General features: G+C 46.2%; 1 protein-coding gene across 1 annotated transcript in view; it reads left to right on the top strand.

Moving 5' to 3' along the window:
- The window catches only part of LAMC1 (laminin subunit gamma 1), a 123,541-nt gene that overhangs the window by 52,431 nt on the left and 51,110 nt on the right, over window positions 1-20,000 (top strand). Inside the window, exon 2 of the mRNA XM_028732225.2 lies at window positions 18,285-18,589. Within this exon, the coding sequence (XP_028588058.2) occupies window positions 18,285-18,589 (305 nt within the window). The remainder of the gene's footprint in view (window positions 1-18,284; window positions 18,590-20,000) is intronic.

The following is a 20,000-nucleotide window of genomic DNA, read 5'->3' as shown; positions in this document are numbered from 1 at the left end:
TGACTGTGCAACCTCATGCATATCTGCTAAGAAACTGCATTGAATCCAACGGTGCTTACCCCCAGGTGAGGGAGTGTGTGTCTGCAGCCTGAGAGGGAAGGTGACTGTGGGAAGGCTACCTATCTCTCCAGCTGTAATTCAGTTTTTGGGGCCTGGGGTGTGTTTTAGCCTCTGGCATTGGTGACCTCATCCTTTGCAACCACACGCTCTTTAACTTTGGGTGTGAGCAGTCCTGCTACATATGTGGCTGCCAGCCTCAAACACCACAGTGCCTCTTGCAACTGAATATCTCTGCATGCACAGTGAACTTGCACAATCACTTGCTTTATCTTTCTGGAAAAAGGCTAATGCATTTAAAAATATCAGCAGTATGGTTGCAGTAAAATGGGACCTTGTATCCTTGAATACTAAGAGAATTTCAACATTTTGTTTCTAGGCAGCCAGTGGAATTTTTATTTCTGAGCACATTCTGCTGTTCAAGCTGTATACAGTGGTACCTTGGGTTAAGTACTTAATTCGTTCCGGAGGTCCGATCTTAACCTGAAACTGTTCTTAACCTGAGGTACCACTTTAGCTAATGGGGCCTCCCTCTGTTGCCGCGCCGCCGGAGCACAGTTTCTGTTCTCATCCTGAAGCAAAGTTCTTAACTCGAGGTACTATTTCTGGGTTAGCAGAGTCTGTAATCTGAAGCGTATGTAACCTGAAGCGTATGTAACCCGAGGTACCACTGTATATGGCAGACTACCCATGCTACCTACACTCTGCCTTGCAAGATCTAGGAAATCTGTTATGTAATGTGGAATTATTTTTTTACTATTTATTATTTTATTTATTGAAATTAAATCCTGCCCTATACCCAGAGGTCACAGAGTTGGTGGCAACTTTCTAGCTTTTAAGCATTGCTGTTGGTTCACTGTGTGTGTGTGTGTGTGTGTGTGTGTGTGTGTGTGTGTGTGTGTCTGTTTGGCTGTGCAGGGGGAGGGTGGTGGAAAAAGAAGGGGGAAATGTCACCAGGTTTTTTGTGAATGGAGGGAGGCAGAAGGCAGCTGTATTGCAGTGAGAGGCTCTTGTAAGAAAAAGTGGCTTGAATCAGGAGCTCAGCCCTGCACCACATTGTCACGGAATAATGTGTTAGACAGCCTTTTACTGTCTCTGCCGCCTACATGCCCAAGTCAATGGGGCCTTTGTTCCTGGCGCACTGGAAGAATGTGTGAGCTAATGGGGGTAGTGGGAGTTTAAGCTTAGTTACAGAGGCCTTGCTAAATTTCCCAGAGGGACCTAGTATTTCCTGAAGCCTTGCCTGCTGAAGGGTCGGGCTTTGTAGATAGTACAAATCCTGCTCTGAATGATAAGACTCCCTTGTCTAGATGCATGTGGCTTCCTCCCTCCCTCCCTCTCCCACCCCCTCCACTCCCCCAATAAAACTCTGCCTGTTCATTGTGCAGCAGCTAGCCCTGCCCTGCGGGTTCTGTAATGGGGTGGTTTCATGCAGAAAATTGGTGAAACTACATCAGGGGCACCATTGAATCAATATATTAATTAATTTATACCCCTTTATACCCCAGTTTTCATCCGAATGGGTTCTTAAACATGGGTTCTTATGGGAGACAGAAAAATATATTAACAATAAGCAGCCCTTACTTAAGCTTTCTTTCAGTCTGAATTTCATAGAGTGGAGAACTTTTCCAGTGGTGGTTATGGAATGTTCTCCCTAGAGAAGCTCACCTGGCGCTTTCACTAATTCACCTGTGCCATCAATAAAGGCACGAACAAATCCTTGGGTGGCAGGCACCATCTTCTCCTCTGGTGAAGGGGTGAGGAGCTGGTCTTCTGAAAGGGTGTGTGCTGTGACGTGCATAATTTTTTTTAAAGTGGGTTCCCCTCTTTTATTCACAGGCTGATTGCATTTATGAAGACTCATAAAAGTAGTCTGCTGAATTTTCTGTGACCAAGTGACAGTTCTAATTGAAAAATACAATTTGGGTGTTCTGTCTTGTCTAGTTAGTCAACAGGGGCCTGAATTACATGGCCCATGGAAGACAGATTTTCAACAGAGATTTCCTGTATATTTGTAGGCCGTCCATCTAAAGCAGTGTTTCCCAACCTTGGGCCTCCAGCTGTTTTTGGACTACAACTCCCATCATCCCTAGCTAGCAAGACCAGTGGTCAGGGATGATGGGAATTGTAGTTCAAAAACAGCTGGAGGCCCAAGGTTGGGAAACACTGATCTAAAGAGATACCCAATATATGAGGGAAGAGGGAGGATGCTATTATTGTCTGGGAGTCTGGTGGGCTTTAATCTCTTTTTGAAAATGACAATGGATGGAGGAAGGCAGATGTTGAGGGGGGCAGTGATATGGGGCAGCTAAGGGAATGCACACAGACGTTGGGAAGAGGTAGAAATCTTTATCTTTTAAAAAAAATTGTCTCATGAGCCCAAGGGGGGATGAGAAGGAAGACAAAGATAAATAGGATGAATTAAGTGAGATGGTAAAATTCAGAGGCATGTAGGAACAGCATGAACTGAACATAGTGGAAACTAAAGCTAGGCGATAGCAGCTTTTCAACATGGCGATACACCATGATGTTGAAAAAATAATCTGCATTGGCCTCGGCCTGCGAGGCGCAGGGTGAAACCTCTGCAGCTCTCACCGCAGCAGCTGGGGCGGTTTCACCCCAGCACCTAGTGGGCTGGGGCAACACAGCTTGTTTGCACGGCTCTACTGGGGATGGGGAGCCTTCTCCATCCCCTGTCCTCTCCCTGCTCGTGGATGAGCGGGGGAAGCTTCAGGGCTCCTTCGTGTGGCTCTGTTGGGGATCGGGAGCCCTCCCCAGCAGAGCCATCCCCAGTGCGCCCCCCCCCACTTGCGTGGAAGCCAGCACCAAGCTGGGGGATCCTTTAATTGCTCGGCTGAGGGGAGCGGCAACCGCACACTCCTCAGCCGAGCAGTTTAGAGATGCCTCACCGATGCAGCTTGTTTCTCCTCCTGCGCAGTGTGAGGGCAGCGTGCCATGTCGCTTTCACTCAGCGGTATTTGGCTGGTGAGACCGCTGCCGCTCCCGAGTCCCTCTGCTAGCAGCGCCCGCTGGAGGGAGTCAAGAGTCTGTGAGCAGAGGGACTCAGGAGCGGTAGTGGTTTCACCAGCGATATGCCGCAGAGTGAAGCCGACATCATGGTCTGCTCCTCATACTGGTCCTGGGCGATATATTGATCTATTGCCCGGGCCTAGTGTGAGGAGTGCCATAGATCAAGATGACCCAAAGGGATGTGCTAGAGAAGTGACATTAGTGGCGCAGATGAAAGAGGCTTGAGGTAAGAAATGGGTGAGACATCGCAGCAAAGCCTGGTTGTGGTCAGCATCAATGAGAGAAGGCATCAATACATTAAGTGATATGAACAACATGTATATATTTTGACATAACATTTTCAATAATCACTGCAACACCCCTGCAAATTTTTAATTGGGCTGAGCCTAATAGCATGCCTAAAACCAGAGGGAGGGCTGGAACCAGCTACTCAGACTTTCAATGCACGTAAAAGGTAAAGGACCCCTGGATGATTAAGTCCAATCAAAAGTGACTATGGGGTTGCGGCGCTCATCTCGCTTTCAGGCTAAGGGAGCTGGCATTTGTCCACAGACAGCTTTCCGCGTCATGTGGCCAGCATGACTAAACTGCTTCTGGCGCAACAGGACACTGATGGAAACCAGAGCGCACTGAACTGCTATTTACCTTCCTGCCAGAGCGGTACCTATTTATCTACTTGCACTTTGACGTGCTTTCGAACTGCTAGGTTGGCAGGAGCTGGGACAGAGCAACAGGAGCTCATCCTGTGGTGGGGATTCGAACCACCGATCAGCAAGCCCAAGAGGCTCAGTGGTTTAGACCACAGCGCCAGGGGTGGGGAAGCAGTGAATGTCCAGATCTTCCAACCTCTCCGCCCCCGCCCCCCAAAAAAACTGAGAGAAAGGTAAAGTGTGTTGATATGGGTGTGCATTAAATGTTCACTAGGAATTGATGAATTTATTGGTTTCCCCCCTGAATTGAAATGATGTGGCACGACTTCTTAAAGAGAGAAGCTTCTTCACTGAGTCAGTGAATTCACAGTCGGAAGATGGTCTTGTAACCAGTGTCTTATCTAAGCATTATGGCAGTGTTGCAAAACTCTTCAGAAAGGTGCTTACCTACCTCCTTCTCTGCTCACCTCAGCTATTCTTTTTGCCTTCTCTCGACCACAAATAGAGATTGAGCATCAATCTGATAGCTTGGAGGCTGACAAAGGAAGAACCTCCATGATGCATAGTGGGACTTTGGGTCCAAGGAAGTAGACATGACACCATAGCAGACCTGTGCTTAGAACATTGCAGTAAGATAGCCTTGGTGGGCAGAGGAGGAAGTTGGTTTCATGTGTAGAGATGCGGGGGGTTCTTTCTCCCCTGTCGAGGGCAATATGCCTCTGAATACCCATTGCAGGCTTCCCCCAGGCATCTGGCTGATGACTGTGAGGACAGGACGTTGGACTGGATGGACCTTCGATCTGATTCAGCAGGTCTTTCCTTATGTTCTTAGATGCTTGAACCTTTCTCCTGACTATGCTTGTCCCAAAACTGCCTTCCCTCCCATTTATTTCTAAGCCAGGTTCTGCACCAAGAAGCGAGGGCAGAGGGGAGGAGTAATGGATGGGGGAGAAGTTCAGCTTCCTCTCTTGCTTCTCTGCTATAAGACTCCTCTGATTAATTGGCATGGCCAGCCTTTTAACACAAGAGATGTTGTGCTACCATCCCATCTACTTGGACCTTTTACATTTAGCCTGAGGCTTAGTTTTAACAACAACAAAATGTGTAGAAAAAATACAAAAACTTGCTTAACTCATGTTTTAATTGGATTGGTAGCACCTGTGCATTCAACTTTAACATGTCAGCACAGCGTACTGATCTCAGATGTGCTGACCTCACACAAGAGAGTCCCATGTATGTTTAAATACAGCTGCTTTTTGACTCAACTTCTAACTTTGACGTGCTGGTAACTATTTAAGGCAAATGAGTTCTTAGGTGGCTTGCTGGGGGCCTTGGGGCATTTTTATTTCACCTGGCCATGGGGATTTAGCATCTATTTATTTTTGTAACTCTCTGACTGTTTTACTGTAAATTTCTACCTTTTGATTTCTGTTCCTTTTAAGGGTGCATTGTTTTCTGTACATTGCATGGGAGAGTGTTCTGTAAATGTTAAAAGTGCATAGAAGAAGAGAATATTTATTACGGCCATGGCCCATACAGGTAAAAACAACACATAAGTGACAGCTTATGCCGTGGGGAAAAGAAAAAACAGTCGCTAAAACACCACTATAACAATAAATACTATAAGATGGAAAGGCATGCTACGCCTTAATTAGCTTGTAGCGCTCCTTGGCGTTGCTTTTGGGAGAGGACAGCGACCAGGAACCTAGCCACTTTCAGGGTTGTGTGGGAATCCTTATCCTGCAAGATTTGGGCAAGGTGGAATTTTGGTGGGGTACCCTCTAGTTTCTGTATGATTGATCCCAACAAATTTGCCCGTGGCACATTGAACAGGGGGCAAGCGAACATAATGTGCTGGAGCGACTCCGGCGTCACCTTATCACATTCGCACGTGGCGGGGACTTGGCCCTTTGAGAATCTATGTCTCAGGACATTGGAGGGGAAAACGTTGAACCTCGCTTTGGTGAAGGCCAGTCTATGGGCAACAGTCGAAAGGGAGGAGAGGTATGATGGAACGCAATAAGTTAAAGTGATACCAATGTTCTGGGGCGAACAAACACCTCCCCCCAGCGTGTAATTTTGCTGCAAGTCGATGTCATCCAGTCTTTGACGGATCAGTCTTTGAGCAGTGATTTGGTCTAGTTTTAGGGAATCTGAGGGAGAGATTCCATAGCTCAGGAGTTTGGCATGAATTTTACTAGTCCAAAGGCTGGAGAATTCATCTCGCCATAAGCATTGGGCAAGGTAATGGTTTGGTAATCTATGCCACAATGATAACCAGTAATTGAAGACTTGCTTCCACAGGCAAGTTTCTAAGGATGCGATCTTCAATTCTAGTCGCATGGCTGCGTTGCTTACGCATAGGGGGAGCATTAGGAGCCGACGTAGGAATTGGCTTTGCAGAGTCTCAAGGGGAGCAAGATCTGTCATCACGGCCCAGAGCGGGGCAGCATAAGCAAGCATTAAAAGTGCATATCCATGGAGGGTGTGTGAGGGGGAACTCCCTTGAAGGAATATTTTCCTTGCTGTTTATGTCTTAGACTTAACAGAGGGTGTTTACTCTGAGGCATTAATTTTTGTGCCTCAGGGAGACACTGCGTGTCCTAGGAGTCAGATGTGTTTGCAGCATCCCCCCATTAATACTGTGCCTGAAGGAAGTGGCTGCAGGAATCGTGCCCATAGTGGAACCTGTATAGCGGTCTTTGTGGTGGAAGGGAGGGAAGCCTCTTGCCTTGTGTCTGGTTGCAGCGAACACACTCCTGCGAGAAAATAGCCTGTGTGGCTCTTGAGTTGATCAGGTGGCGTTCTCTGTCCCCACTGCCACCTTTGCCCATAGGTCCCTGGATGAACATTGTTTACTCCAAAAGAATGGCTTGTTTTGTTAAGTTAAATGTACTGGCTGTTGAGAAGGGCTCTCAAAAGGCTGAGCTCCCGAGCAGGGATCAAGAGTGGGAGGATTTCAGCCTATGCTTATCTCATGAAGGCAATCTTCTCACAATCTGGCACTTTTATGAGGAGCGTCAGCTGGCAGGGGTATTTTATGATATAAATTATCCATCCGTTCTGAAGAGCACAAAGACAATGGGGCTTTTGTGCTCTGAGAATAAGAGAGGGGCCTTCATGGACATGGCCATACTTTTCCTTCTCTCTCTATTTATAGATTCAAGGCTGTAGCACTTCCTTAGCATTGTTGGTATTCATGCAAAGAGATCAAGGAGGCGAGAACCTCCTCCTGCCCCCCAAAGTCATTTCAGTCCAGCTTCCTTTGCTGCTGCTGACAGGAACTTTAAAAAAACCACTTCTCAGCAAAGCAGATGAAATCTTTGGGATAGAGTCATGAGGTAGGGCTGGTTTGCAGCTTTTGAGCCGGACCACCCATTCCTCAGTGCCCTATTTTTGTGTCTTACTCCTTTGCTGCAGTGTGACAGCAGAACATTTATTGCCTCAGCCAACACCTAGTTTAACTAGAGGAACGCTTTTTTTGGGGGGGGGGGGAGATGGCATAGGCCCAAACACCCTGCCCCCAAGTCAAAATTATTAAAGCCACAGCACCTTCCCTGGTCTCCTAGTTTGAGATTTGATGGCCTGGTTCCTCTCCTTAGTGGACTGCATTTTATCCCTGGGGGGCTGCTGGTGGCTGGTCTTCCATTTATCAATGACCTGGAGGCTGGGGTGACTGGGGAGGGGAGTGCCCCTGTGCACAACTTTGCTTATACTGGTATACAGCTAATATGGCTCGAACTGTGTTAAAACAATCGTTAGTCTAGCAAAGTATACATTCGTCTCTTGATTTTGGGCTGTGACTTTAGCATCCTTGGTACTTAAGGTCTTTCTTTTAAAATGGCAAGGCTAGAAGCTCCACACATGCAGAACATGTGCACTCTCCCTGTGGCACTAGGGATGCTTGCAACCTTGGGAGCACTTCAGGTGAAAGGTGAAGCATGAGCAACTTCCACATCTCCCCTCACTCTCCCAGACACCCTTTTAATTGAGCATTCCTTATTATTTGTGCTCATGATTGTTATCAGGGCAGTTATATACAGTACTGCACAGTACACTTTCAGTGGCATTGTACATCCAATAAGTTTGCGGGAAATCATTCTTTTTCATTTGCAGTAGGTGCATGCCCTGTGGTTTCCTGCTAAATCCTATAATTCTTCCTGACACAGATGTTCTGGGGTTTTTGTCCTGCTTTTCTTGCAGTATAGTGCAAGAGTGCTCCTCCAGACAAGAAACATGTGATAGCACTGGAGAAGCATAATAGAACAACTATTGATGTGTGGACAGTCCAGTAGAGAGTCAGTGGCGTGGCAAAGAATGTAGCTGAAACAGGTATGGAAGCTTTTCGAAAGGGTTATCTTTCTTCATCAAGATTATTGAGGTTGCTCTCTCCTTTCTGCAAGAGGAAAATATATTGCTGCTGTACTTTCTAACACACTTCCTCTCTGAAGAAAACATTTTAAATGCATTTTCTATCCATTCTGTTTCGACCTGCATGCACCTTTTGTGCAGAGTAACTCAGCACAAGGTTAATATAAAACTTAAAATCCACTTTTGTAGCACAAAGCCCATCCCTTTTGGTAGTATAAAGCAAAAATAATGAAGCTAGTTTTGTAGCATGAAGCCCATCCTTTAAGCCAACCCTAATATTTTTGGCATCTGAAGAAAGGCAAAAGTTGACCTTCTGCTCTTCTTTGGAATAAATAAACCATTTCTTTAAAGGCTTTCTGACACTGGCATGCTGAAATGACTGGGCTTGGGTTTTGTTTTTGTTTTCTATTTAAAATATGCTGGTTTGGTTCTGGGCATCAACTAGAAGCCTGGCTTCAAAGAAAAATAGTGTCGGAAGAGTTAAGCATGCGCACCAATAGACACTTGTTTGCTGGTGTAAATGTGTAATTTAACCCATAGGGCCTAAGTACATGTTACATATAAACATGTGTAGCTGAACCCTGATAGCCATACTCCCCCCGGGAGAAACTGTTCAAGAGGGGGGTAGTTTCAGTAGAGGAGTACAAAATCATAGAATTGTAAAGTTGGAAAGGACTGGAGGTCACCTAGTCCAACTCACTTCAATGCAGGAGTCTCAGTCAAATCATCCATGACAGATGGCTACCCAACCTGTGCGGAAAAACCTCCATGGAAGGAGAGTCTACCACCTCCTGTGGGAGTCTCTTCCACTGTCAGGCAGCCCATGCTGTCAGAAATTCTTTGTGAGGTTGAGTTGGAATCTCCTCTCTTGTACAGCGGTACCTTGGTTTTCAAACTTAATCAATTCTGGAAGTCCGTTCTTAAACCAAAGCCATTCTTAAACCGAGGTGCACTTTCCCTAATGAGGCCTCCCACTGCTGGTGCCCTTCCACCATTCAGCTTCCATTCGTAGAGCGAGGTTAAGTTAGCTTAGCTAACCGGAACACTATTTCCGGTTTTGTGGAATACCAAATGGTTGAAAAACAGGGCTGTTCTTAAACCAAGGTACCACTGTAATTTGAATCCATTGGTTCTGGTCCTACCTGCCAGAGAAAAGAAGAAAGCAAGCTTTCTTCATTCTCCATGTGACAGCCCTTTGAATATTGGAAGAAAGCTATCATATCTCCTCCCAGTCTCCTCTTTTCCAGGATAAACAAACCCAACTCTCTCAACCATTACTCGTAAGGTTTGGTTTCCAGACCCTTAATCATCTTGGTATCCCTCCTCCACACACAACTCTAGCTTGTCAATATCCTTCTCGATTTGTGGTGCCCAGAACTGGACACGGTACTCCAGGTGTGGACTGACCAAGGCAGAGTAGAGCGGTACTGTTACTTCCCTTGAAGTAACATACTATTGCACCCTGTTGACAGTGGAATGGACTCCTTCAGAAGGTTGTGGACTCTCCTTCTTTGGAGGTTTTTCAACAGAGGTTGGATTGCCATCTGTCATGGATGCTTTAGTTGACATTTCCATGCATTGCAGGGGGTTGGACTAGATGACCTTCAGGGGTCCCTTCCAACTTGACCATTCTATTGTTCTGTGATTCTGTGCAGCCTAGAATAGCATTACCTTTTCCCACCTACTGATTCTTGGCTCCAAATCCCTTCCACCTCCCAGCTTCTCCTAAATAGTAAAAAGGTAAACAGGTAAATGACCTGGACTGTTAAGTCCAGTCAAAGGCGACCATGGGGTGCGGCACTCATCTCTCTTCAGGTCGAGGGAGCCGGTTTTTGTCCACAGACAGCTTTACTGGTCATGTGGCCAGTAGGACTAAACTGACAACGGGACACTGTGATGAGTGCCAGAGTGCATGGAAATGCTGTTTACCTTCCCACTGCAACGGTACCTATTTATCTACTTGCACTGGTAGGCTTTTTAACTGCTAGGTTGGCAGATGCTGGGACAGAGCAAATGGAGCTCACTCCATTGTGTGGATTCAAACTGCCAATTGGCAAGCCCCTTAAGAGGTTCATTGCAGTGAGGGGTTTTTTCGTTATTAAAAATAAAAGTATGCTTATCTCATCACTCTTTAGTTTCTCCATCCGTCTTCCCCCCAAAAATGGTTTAGAAATAACTTCTAAAATAAAAGCAAGTGATAAAAAAATTAAATCCCTCAACACCAGAAAGTTCGGTGGTAATCTGTGTTGTAAACCTTTTTGTCTCAGAAACGGTTATTTCTAAACCAGGCAAACATTCCCAATTTTGTGACCTTTCCTCCGAGCCAGATTTTTGGGAGAAAAAGGCTTGCTTATTTATTCTTTCCAGTAATTGCTGAACAGCAAACTACAAAGCATTTTAGCAACTTTAATTTCTTATGCTCCCCACGCCCCATGTCCTGTGTTGCGCATAGGAGAGGAAAAACAATTGATTTGAATGACTTTCTCAGCAGCCACTAAGCAATAGAGCAAGTTATGGACCTTTTGGGATTACCCAACTTTCGTGGTTCAAGCGTGAAACAATAATACCTCAGTGTGGTTTTTATGTTAGTCTGGAGATTTTTCTGTTCTTACATGTTATTCATTGGAATCCTCTGTGCTGTAATGGGACCATGCTTTGAATTCCATGTTAGGAATAATAATCTCGCAAGGTGAAGTTTTTGAGGGATGCCTTGGTTATCTATTAATATTATACACAGGCAACTCCCCATTTACACAGGGGTTGTCTTCCAAGGCACCGCGCACGTCAGTGGGACGCATGTAAGCTCGCTCTGCCCCTGCCCCCTTCTGGTGCCAAAAACGGCATGCGTGTCGGCGGTCATGTGTGTGCCAAACATGCACAAATGGGAAGTATTGCCTGCATTGTAATGTTATACAAAATGCTTACAAATTCAGGAAGGGCAGCCCCTGCTTTGAGGGGCTTATAACATCCAAATTGAGACAGCAGAGAAAAGGGAGGGAAATGGGAACAGAAGGAAACCAGAAATAATATTTTATTATTTTCGGTTACACATCCTTCAGCTTAGTTACAGCAGCGGGTTATGTGGACTAGTGGACTGTTCTACACGCTTCATAGAAAAGGTGGGTTTTGAGAAGGAAGCAAGAGAGATGGCTTCAGAGGGGCACTTCTGGAAGGCCACCCAACATTTGGGGCCAGGGTGGTTGCTGAAAAAGGAAGACCGAAAAGCCACATGCACACACCAGCCATTTGAAACCCAAGCTTTAGTATTTTATTGACCCATTGTGGGTTTTGTTCTGTTGCATTAGCACAGTGGTCTGTTTTTGAACTGTTTTATAATATGACACCTGCAAGCAAAACATCTGGTTGCCTTTGCTTAAGGCTTGTTGCCTCTGTAGATCATGCATGCTAGACTTTCCCATGGACAGCATTGATGGAAGGAGCCCACATTTAGGGCCTCTCCAGAAACTTGCTTTTGCAAATCCAAGTTATTGGTGTTTTAGTTTGGGTTGAAATGGAAGAAACAAAGCCTGGGAAATATGAGGTTGTGTGCCAGGAGGTTTTTAAAAATATATATTGGCTTTGGCACTGGCTATTAAAATCTGTGCCCCTTGTGGTCCTGCTGTTCTTAGTGCAAGCTTTGCTGCTTCGTGACACAGTACAAAGACTGCAGTTTCCAGTCTAAGCTTAAGCACTCCAGAGGAGAAAGGAACTCCTTATCTCTTCCACTGTGGTTCAATTTATACATTGTTATCAAATTCCCAAATACTGGCTCATATTTACATGCATTTGCATGGAAGAAGTATCATGTGAGCTGAAATTCTTTGCATACCTGCTTATATGTAATTATCACTAAAGCGGCAGCAACTTTTACTGCTATCTTAAAGGTAAAGGTTAAGGGACCCCTGACCATTAGGTCCAGTCGTGACCGACTCTGGGGTTGCGGCACTCATCTCGCTTTATTGGCCGATGGAGCTGGCGTACAGCTTCCGGGTCATGTGGCCACCATGACTAAGCCGCTTCTGGCGAACCAGAGCAGCGCACGGAAACGCCGTTTACCTTCCCGCAGGAGTGGTACCTATATATCTACTTGCACTTCGTGCTTTCGAACTGCTAGATTGGCAGGAGCAGGGACCGAGCAATGGGAGCTCACCCCGTTGCGGGGATTCGAACCGCCAACCTTCTGATCGGTTTAACCCACAGCGCCACCCGCTGCAGAGATGTACTGATGAGTACACACATAAATTATAGCACTGAGGGAGCAAGACCATTAAATGGGTCCAACTGTCAAGGCAGTTTCTACCTGTGCTGTAGAAGGAAGTCGGGAGTAGATGGGGTTCCTCAACCCGGGAAGGAAAACCCGAGTTCTGAAACCTCCACTGCCTTGCAGGATATCTTTGGAAGAAGAAAAGACTAAGGAGTAAAAAAATGCAGAGTAGAGTTCCTAAGACAGTTGCATGGCACCTTGTACGCCTCCTCCTGGGAATGCTTGCAGCCACATATATTGCTGTGCTTTCCTTTGGACCACATCAGCGAGACCGAGAGAGAGGTCTTGTCGTCTGGGCAGCCAAGGACCTCCATACAGGTTTCACCCTGAGGAGGTCGCTGCTAACACACCCCTGGAGACACATGCCATTGTCTCTCAAGACAGACAGGTGCCAACAACAACAGGGACAATCTGAGGGACACAATTAAACTGTGAATATCCTAGTGGATCTTATTGCAGTTATTGCGTTGTTACACACCAGTCTCCTCGCATGACTAAGAAGTGCACATGTGACTGCACACACCCTGCAAACCCACATGTGTGTAACATTGACAACCTCTCACAAGCCACATTGAGCATGCGAAATAGGGTCTTATATGTGAAAGCAGTTGTGCCACAGTAAATTTGTTAGACTTTAAGGTGCCACAGCAAACATGACAATTTTTCATGGGGAAAGGAATCTCGGTGACTTGTTATGGCAACAGGTGTGATCAGTGGGTAATAGAAATTGTTCAAAGTTTAAGAAATCTATGCTCCTTGAGATGTTAGCCAGTCATAAATGGCTGTGTGTTCTTTTGTGCTTGAATTGTGCATGTTTGTGTGTGTGTGCGCGCGTGCACACACACACACACTCTTGCGCTTGCACACATGCACTCACAAACTATCCTCATCTCTGTTGCAGTGTTGGGCAAAGGGCATTCTGCGGTATCTGCTTTTGTTGCTTGGTTGCAGCATGCATTTATTATGGTGAGAGAGTGTGTGCATACAATCCTGCCCACTGAGGTGAAACAATAACAGCTGGTGTGCAGCTGTATACCTCACTCTGGGAACTTTTCTCACAGCCAAGAAGCCCTGAGAGGAAGGTGGGGGTGGGAGCGTTATTTATTTATTTATTTATAGGCTCTTCCCACAGTTGTAACTCTTGTTAACGGCTTCAGGCACCCCAGGGGCAGCTCTCTAGTTCTTCTTCTTCTGCAGGTTTATTCTTTCTGATGCCACCAGGACATAAGAGCAAGGGGAGCCCACAGTGCATTTGGCTGCCTTGTGGACTGGGAGTAGCACAGGAGTCATTTGTCTTGAGCTTTTCAGGAGGCCGTTGACAAAAAATAAAAATAATTCTTAGTTATCCACCCAGACTGAGGAATGGCAGCCAGTGTGCTCCACTGTAAAATCTGAAAACAATAAGCACCATCCCCTGTTGCTACAACTGTGGTGGAAGGCTGTCTAGCAAGCTCTTCCTAAAGAAAATTCCTTGAAGCGTCTCTTAACAGAAGTGCCAGTGTTCTTGAACAGTGAAGCTTAAGAATGCTCATTTCATTCCCAGTTCAAAAAGGAGGGTGGGTTGTTTTTTTTTACACCCCCACATGTAACTCTTGAAGCTCTTATAATGGATTCTCCATGTCCATTATAAATGCATAAATGAAAGCTGGTTTCCTTCTGTCACTTTCTCAGCACCACCCCTTCAAAAATGTGCCATCCGCACTGCCCAGCTGATATAGTCGAGAACATGCCTCATAATGTTAAGTATTTTGCTCCATTGTCTTTTTGCTGGGGAGAACCTTTTCCCCACTTAAGGAACTTTAGGCTGCAGCTATCGTGGGTAGAGAGTATATTGTTGCAGGATTACATGTGTGTTTCCCCTATTTCTTCCTTTATCACATTCATGCTGCTTTAGCAGCACCAAAGTGAACTCCCGCCAGGGGACAAGCCTGGGCAGAATGTTTGGAGGTCCTGGGCTGCTTAGATGATGAGATCCCCTCTCAGCCTCACGGATGTGAGGAAAGCAGAGCAAGGTGTTTGGCACCAGTGTGGTTGCAGGGGTGCCAACGTGAATAAGGTAAGCCCTGCCCCACATAATTGATCACATGATGTGGTGCATGCACACCATTTGAATGGCAATGCCCATCAACTTTGGGGGGCTCCAGCCCCCTCAAATATTTTAGGGGGGGCAAGGTCCCCATGGCCCTGGCTCCTATTCTTTGCAGGAGTTGCCAGAAGGAGACCTACAAGACACCCGCCAACTGCCTTAGGGACTCCACTCCGGATTTGCGTTGGGTTTACTCCTGAGCCCTTTCTTCTCCCAAAGATGTCCCACAAGTCAGTGGGTTCAGATAGTTCCTCAGGGTTTACTCCCAAAGCCGCTCCCACAAATGAGTATAGCTGCAAGGCAGCAAATGTTTAGGATCAGTGTTTTCCTTCTCCTCGGTGGGCTACCTTCCTAGGTTGACAGGGCCCACCTGCTCCTCACTTCCCTCTACAGCAGGTGCAGAAACTGCCTTCTTGACCGTTAGACCCACTACTGGTCTCGTCCACTCAGTTGGCTGGAGTCTATCTTCACATGCAGTTTCTAAATCACCAAGGATTTGAAACTCATTTGCTACCCTCACCTGGTTAGCCTAGTCCAAGCCGTTCCTGGCATGTGGCTGCTATTGAATGCTGACAGTTTCTACGAGTCACAGTTGAGAGCTGAGTGCAGAGTGGGGACCAGTGGTGGAGCATGTCCCCCACCAGAGGCACTACCCCTCCTCTAACACCCCGTGCATTTCTATGCATATACACACAAATACGAAGCAGAAGTGATTTCTAGGAAGGACTGTAGGCATGCGACTTTCAGAGAGCCAGAGGATGCTGAGGTTTTCATGAAATTAGGCCAAGAGCAGCATGTTCCCCACTGGGCCACAAATCCCCCAACTAACAGTTGGGCTATTATAATTCTGATGCAGTGCTGTAATAGATCAGTTCCTTTCAAACTGTCCTCTACTACCGATGGTCTTGCTGAGGAATAAACGCCAAAAATGCTGAAGACATCTTGCCTTCCATCCTTTATCACTGGCCCTGCAATTCACAACCATGTGAGAGTACAGAGTTGCTCCAGAGTACATTTGCAGTTCACTTGGGAAACCTTTGGCCCTCCAGATGTTGTTGAATTACAACTCCCATCACCTCTAGCTACTAGCCATGCTTTCTGGGGCTGATGGGAGTTGTAGTTCAGCAACATCTGGAGAGCCAAAGGTTCCTATCCCTAGCCTTGGTGATAGAGCTGTTCATTTGGCTGGCTGTGGCAAGCTATGACTTGCATCCAGCTGACCAGACAGGGAAGCTTTCGTAACTAGAAGAGAGGTGACAAATGGAGGCAAAGTTCAAGCTTACTTGCCAGTGGATTTTCCCATTGAAAACAGTTGACCTTAAACGTGCTTCCCTTTCCCTGGGCTGTGCCCCAACGTCTGTTCTGTTTCCAAACCATCAATGTATAAACGGTAAAAGTTTCTGAGGGTAGCAGCATTTGCACCTGTATTTGCAAGGCTGCCCCCCAATGTGCCCCAAAACCACCTTGCTGTGGGTTGGGGTTCCTTTTCAGATAACTTGATGAAGGAAGAGTTCCCTGTAGGGAGATACTTCGTAAAACCGCTGAGCTAAAGGGAGTGAAATGCTGGAGTGCCACACGTTCCTAGGATGCAAAGCTGATCATGGCTGGTTTATTTGACGTTTATTGAGCCTGTTTGGGGATATGCCAGCAAATGGAAAGAATCTATAATGGAGAGGCTTCTTTTCACAAACTGGGTGGGAAATGTATGTAGGTGGGCAGGGGGTGGGGGGTGGGGTGGAAGAGAGTGGGGTTTTTGTTTGCTTTTTGCTAAAGCTGATAAATCCTGAAGCTATTCTTCATTTGATTGCCTACAAAGAATTAGTATCAAAGGGGGATTCCCCTTTTCTTCCTTCCTGGGATGGCTAAGTTGAGTCGAAAACAGTTCCTTGATCCTAACCACAATGGCACGAAATGAGGAGCTAACAAAGGCTCTGATTGTCACAACAAGAGGCCCGACTATCCCAGTTCTCTGGCTTGGCTCCAGCATTTCCTCTTTGCTGTGTCAACTATAGGGAAAGTGAAAGTATGAGCCCATCATCTTTGTGGGAAACGTATATTGCACTTCTGAACCAGTTGCTGTGGTTTCATTCAGTGTCATACACAGAAACATGTCTGCTCTTTTGGAGTTCTCAAGATTATGCAAGTACCTTTTTAAAACAAAGCAGTGGGGTGTTGTTTTTTTAGCATTCATTTATTTAGCCTTTATATAGACTTTCAAGTGTTCCAGATATTTTGCTTAGGAAGCTGCCTTACGGTCTTTCTAGCGCTGCATTGTCTGGCAAGCGCTTTCCAGAGAGTGACAACCCTGCAGTGTAGTTCAGCTTCTACGTGGTTTGCACAGCAACCGTGCTTTGTTGTCCAGATGTATCAGCCCCTTATAGCAGGTTGGGGTTTGGTCTGAAACCGAGAGAGAAGCTTCCAGTAACCCTGAGGTTATAGGGCACAATTGCTCTATGAGAAAAGTTGTGATGTTTGGGACTTTTTAATTTAGAAAAAAAGGGTGAATAAGAGGGGGAACATGTACAAAATTGTGCATGGTGTGGAAAATGTAGATGCTCAGGGTCATCCAGTGAACCCCTTCACACAGCACCAAATTAAACCGGACTTTGTCCCCAGAATATGTACTGATGGCCACCAGCATGGATGGCTTTAGAAGGGGATTAGACAGATGCATGGGGCTTGTGGTTATCAGGGGATGCCAGCAACAACAGCCATATGGTGGAGACTACCAGTTTCTGGGAATCAGATGCGGAGAGTGCTGTCGCACTCGGGTTCTGCTTGCAGACTTCCCATAGGCATTTGGTTGGACACTGTGAGAATGGGGTGCTGGAGAAGTGGGACTTTGGCCTAGGACGGTGCTGTGTTACCTGTTCCTTTTATCTCCATATTACACGTTGTGCTGGGTGAGTAGTGTACAACCCTACAGTGTAATCCAATGACCACTAACATTGCACCCTCAGATTTCCTTTCAGGCCAAATCAAGCATTAAATGCATGGAGAAGCCTCATGTTTCATTGACTTGCATGCAGACCGGCTGCACATTTCATATGCGCATGAGGTAGTGAGACCTATGTTGGAGCAAGGACTCCTGTCTTCAGTGCTAACTTTTGGAGTGTGCTTCTTTCATCCTCCTCAGCCTCAGTTGCTTGGGCATTGTCGGCACAGGGGAAGAAAGGACCACCACAGTTGCATCCCATGAGTTGACCCGGGTAGAGTGTGGTACTTAGGCACAGAGTTAAAATCTCTGTCCACCCCATGACATTCACTGGGGACCTTGGACAGGTGATATATCACTCGCCTACCTTGCTTTGGCAAATAAAGGATACGTTCCATTCATTCTGCACTGAGCTCATGTGGAGGACGGGCTGGATACAAATGCTATTGATTAATTCTTCCTTTAGTAAAATGACAGAGTGGGCAGTTGTGCTGTTATGAAAAATTTAAAATAAATACCAGTTGCACTCCTTGCAGGTAAAATGACAAAGCTGTGTATGCACACCACTCTCAAACATTTGTGGCACATTTTCAGCTGGGAAGAAGTGTCCATTCTCATCTAGTGTGCTAAAAGCCCCTCTAACCTATTGCCTAATGTCTTTTCTTGCCACAAGTAACCAGGAGAGCGACCATTTACAAGTTTACAGTATGACAAACATAGCCTTTTCGTTTTGTTTTGATATTATAAAGATAGCTTCTCATTCTGATTTTTCACACAAACATTTATAGCAAGTCGACCCTGCAGACTTTGAAAAGAACGAAGAGATATTTCTCTCTCTTCCTGCTCTTGTGCTTTAGTCTCAAACTCTCAACACTTTTTCTTCTTTTACAGGAAAGGCCTTTGATATTACATACGTACGCCTGAAATTTCACACCAGCCGGCCGGAGAGCTTTGCCATCTACAAACGCACTCGGGAAGATGGTCCTTGGGTGCCTTACCAGTACTACAGTGGCTCATGCGAGAACACCTACCGCAAATCCAGTCGTGCCTTCATCAGGACCGGGGAGGATGAACAGCAGGCCCTTTGCACAGACGAGTTCAGTGACATCTCTCCGCTCACGGGGGGCAACGTGGCCTTTTCAACGCTGGAGGGCAGGCCCAGCGCTTACAACTTTGACAACAGCCCTGTCTTACAGGTAAGGAGAATGGGGATTGGATCTGGATCAGAGGCTGTGATTGAGGCACATCTCAGTTCTTCATATCTAAGTCTCTCCTGGGTGCAACCAGAAGAAGACACTGGGCAGCTCCTCTCTACTTTTTATGGATAACCCCAATGTAGGCCCACAGAGTGCTCCAGTTTGCGAGGTTATCTGTGGTCCTGCTTCTTCAGGTGTGTTCTGTATCTTGCTGTTTAGCAGCTGGTCAGGGAGACCCCTGGCGTGAGACGTGACGCAGCTTCAGGGTTGCGCCTGAGTGCAGCACAGTGGGAATGGACAGATCTGAGCCTCAGGGTGCGATTCCTCACACATTCTCTGGCACAATCTCTATTGAAATGAATGGGAACCACAGAACAACCTGTCTGCTCCTTTGAAGGAGACCGATATACATGTGTGATGAAGAATAATTAGTAAAACGGTAAGGGGAGAGCTTGGGAATTTGGCTGTTTTTGTGGTCCACCATGTAGGTCCAGTGGTTCATTGCAGGGGGGGAACTGGTGCAGATTTTTATAAGGACATAAGAGGAGCCTGGTGGATCAGGTCCGCGGCCCATCTAGCCCTGTTGTCACACTGGCCGTGGGAAGACCCCAAGCAGGACCTGAGAGCAACAGCACTCTCCTCGCCTGCAGTTTCCAGCAGCATTATTCAGAAGTACAGTGCCATTGGATGGCCTTAATAGCTGTGAATTTGTCTAATCTTCTTCAAAAGTGACCAAAGTTGGGGGCCATCACTGCCTCTTGTTGAACTGATCCATTTAAATTTACATCCTGTCACACCTCCTAACAAGGAAACCAGGCATCTTCCTTTTAAGGGAAACAGAACTGTTGTGTTGCATCGCTGTTGTATTTGTTTTTCCGTGGGATCCGCCTGCTTCCTTTTCAAATTGGCATCAGCATAAATGAACAGGAAAAATACTGGTTGCTGTGAACATGAAAGCCTCACTGATGATTACTCAGTATGTGCTGGAATGCAGGCTCCCAAGAAAAGACAGACTTGAGCCTAAGAGCCTTGGGGCAGGTATCTCTTCTGGAGCAATTATGCTGGTTTCCCTTGGGTTGTGGTGAGTCTATGGGAAAGTGGAAGCTGAGAATTTAAAACAAAGCATTTGTGTAAGTATGATTCATTGTGTGTATTATACATGGGTACTTGGTTCTGAGACGGGAAAACTCCCAGCAAACCAAATACATGTACATATCTTGGTTAATTTTTTTAATTTCTCCGCTACTTCCTGGACCAAGCAAAGCATTCCAAACCATTTAGAAAGAAGGATATGGGATAGAAATAAACCCCAAGATTACACTAGCATCCCTGAGGACTCAGCTGCTTAGTTGAGTTGAGCTGTTGGGATGGTTCAGATGTAACGCTAAGCCATATTTTGGCATTCTGTACC

Source organism: Podarcis muralis, chromosome 5 (assembly GCF_964188315.1).
Source record: "Podarcis muralis chromosome 5, rPodMur119.hap1.1, whole genome shotgun sequence".
Classification (NCBI taxonomy): Eukaryota; Metazoa; Chordata; class Lepidosauria; order Squamata; family Lacertidae; genus Podarcis; species Podarcis muralis.
This window is presented reverse-complemented; position numbering and strand designations above follow the sequence as displayed.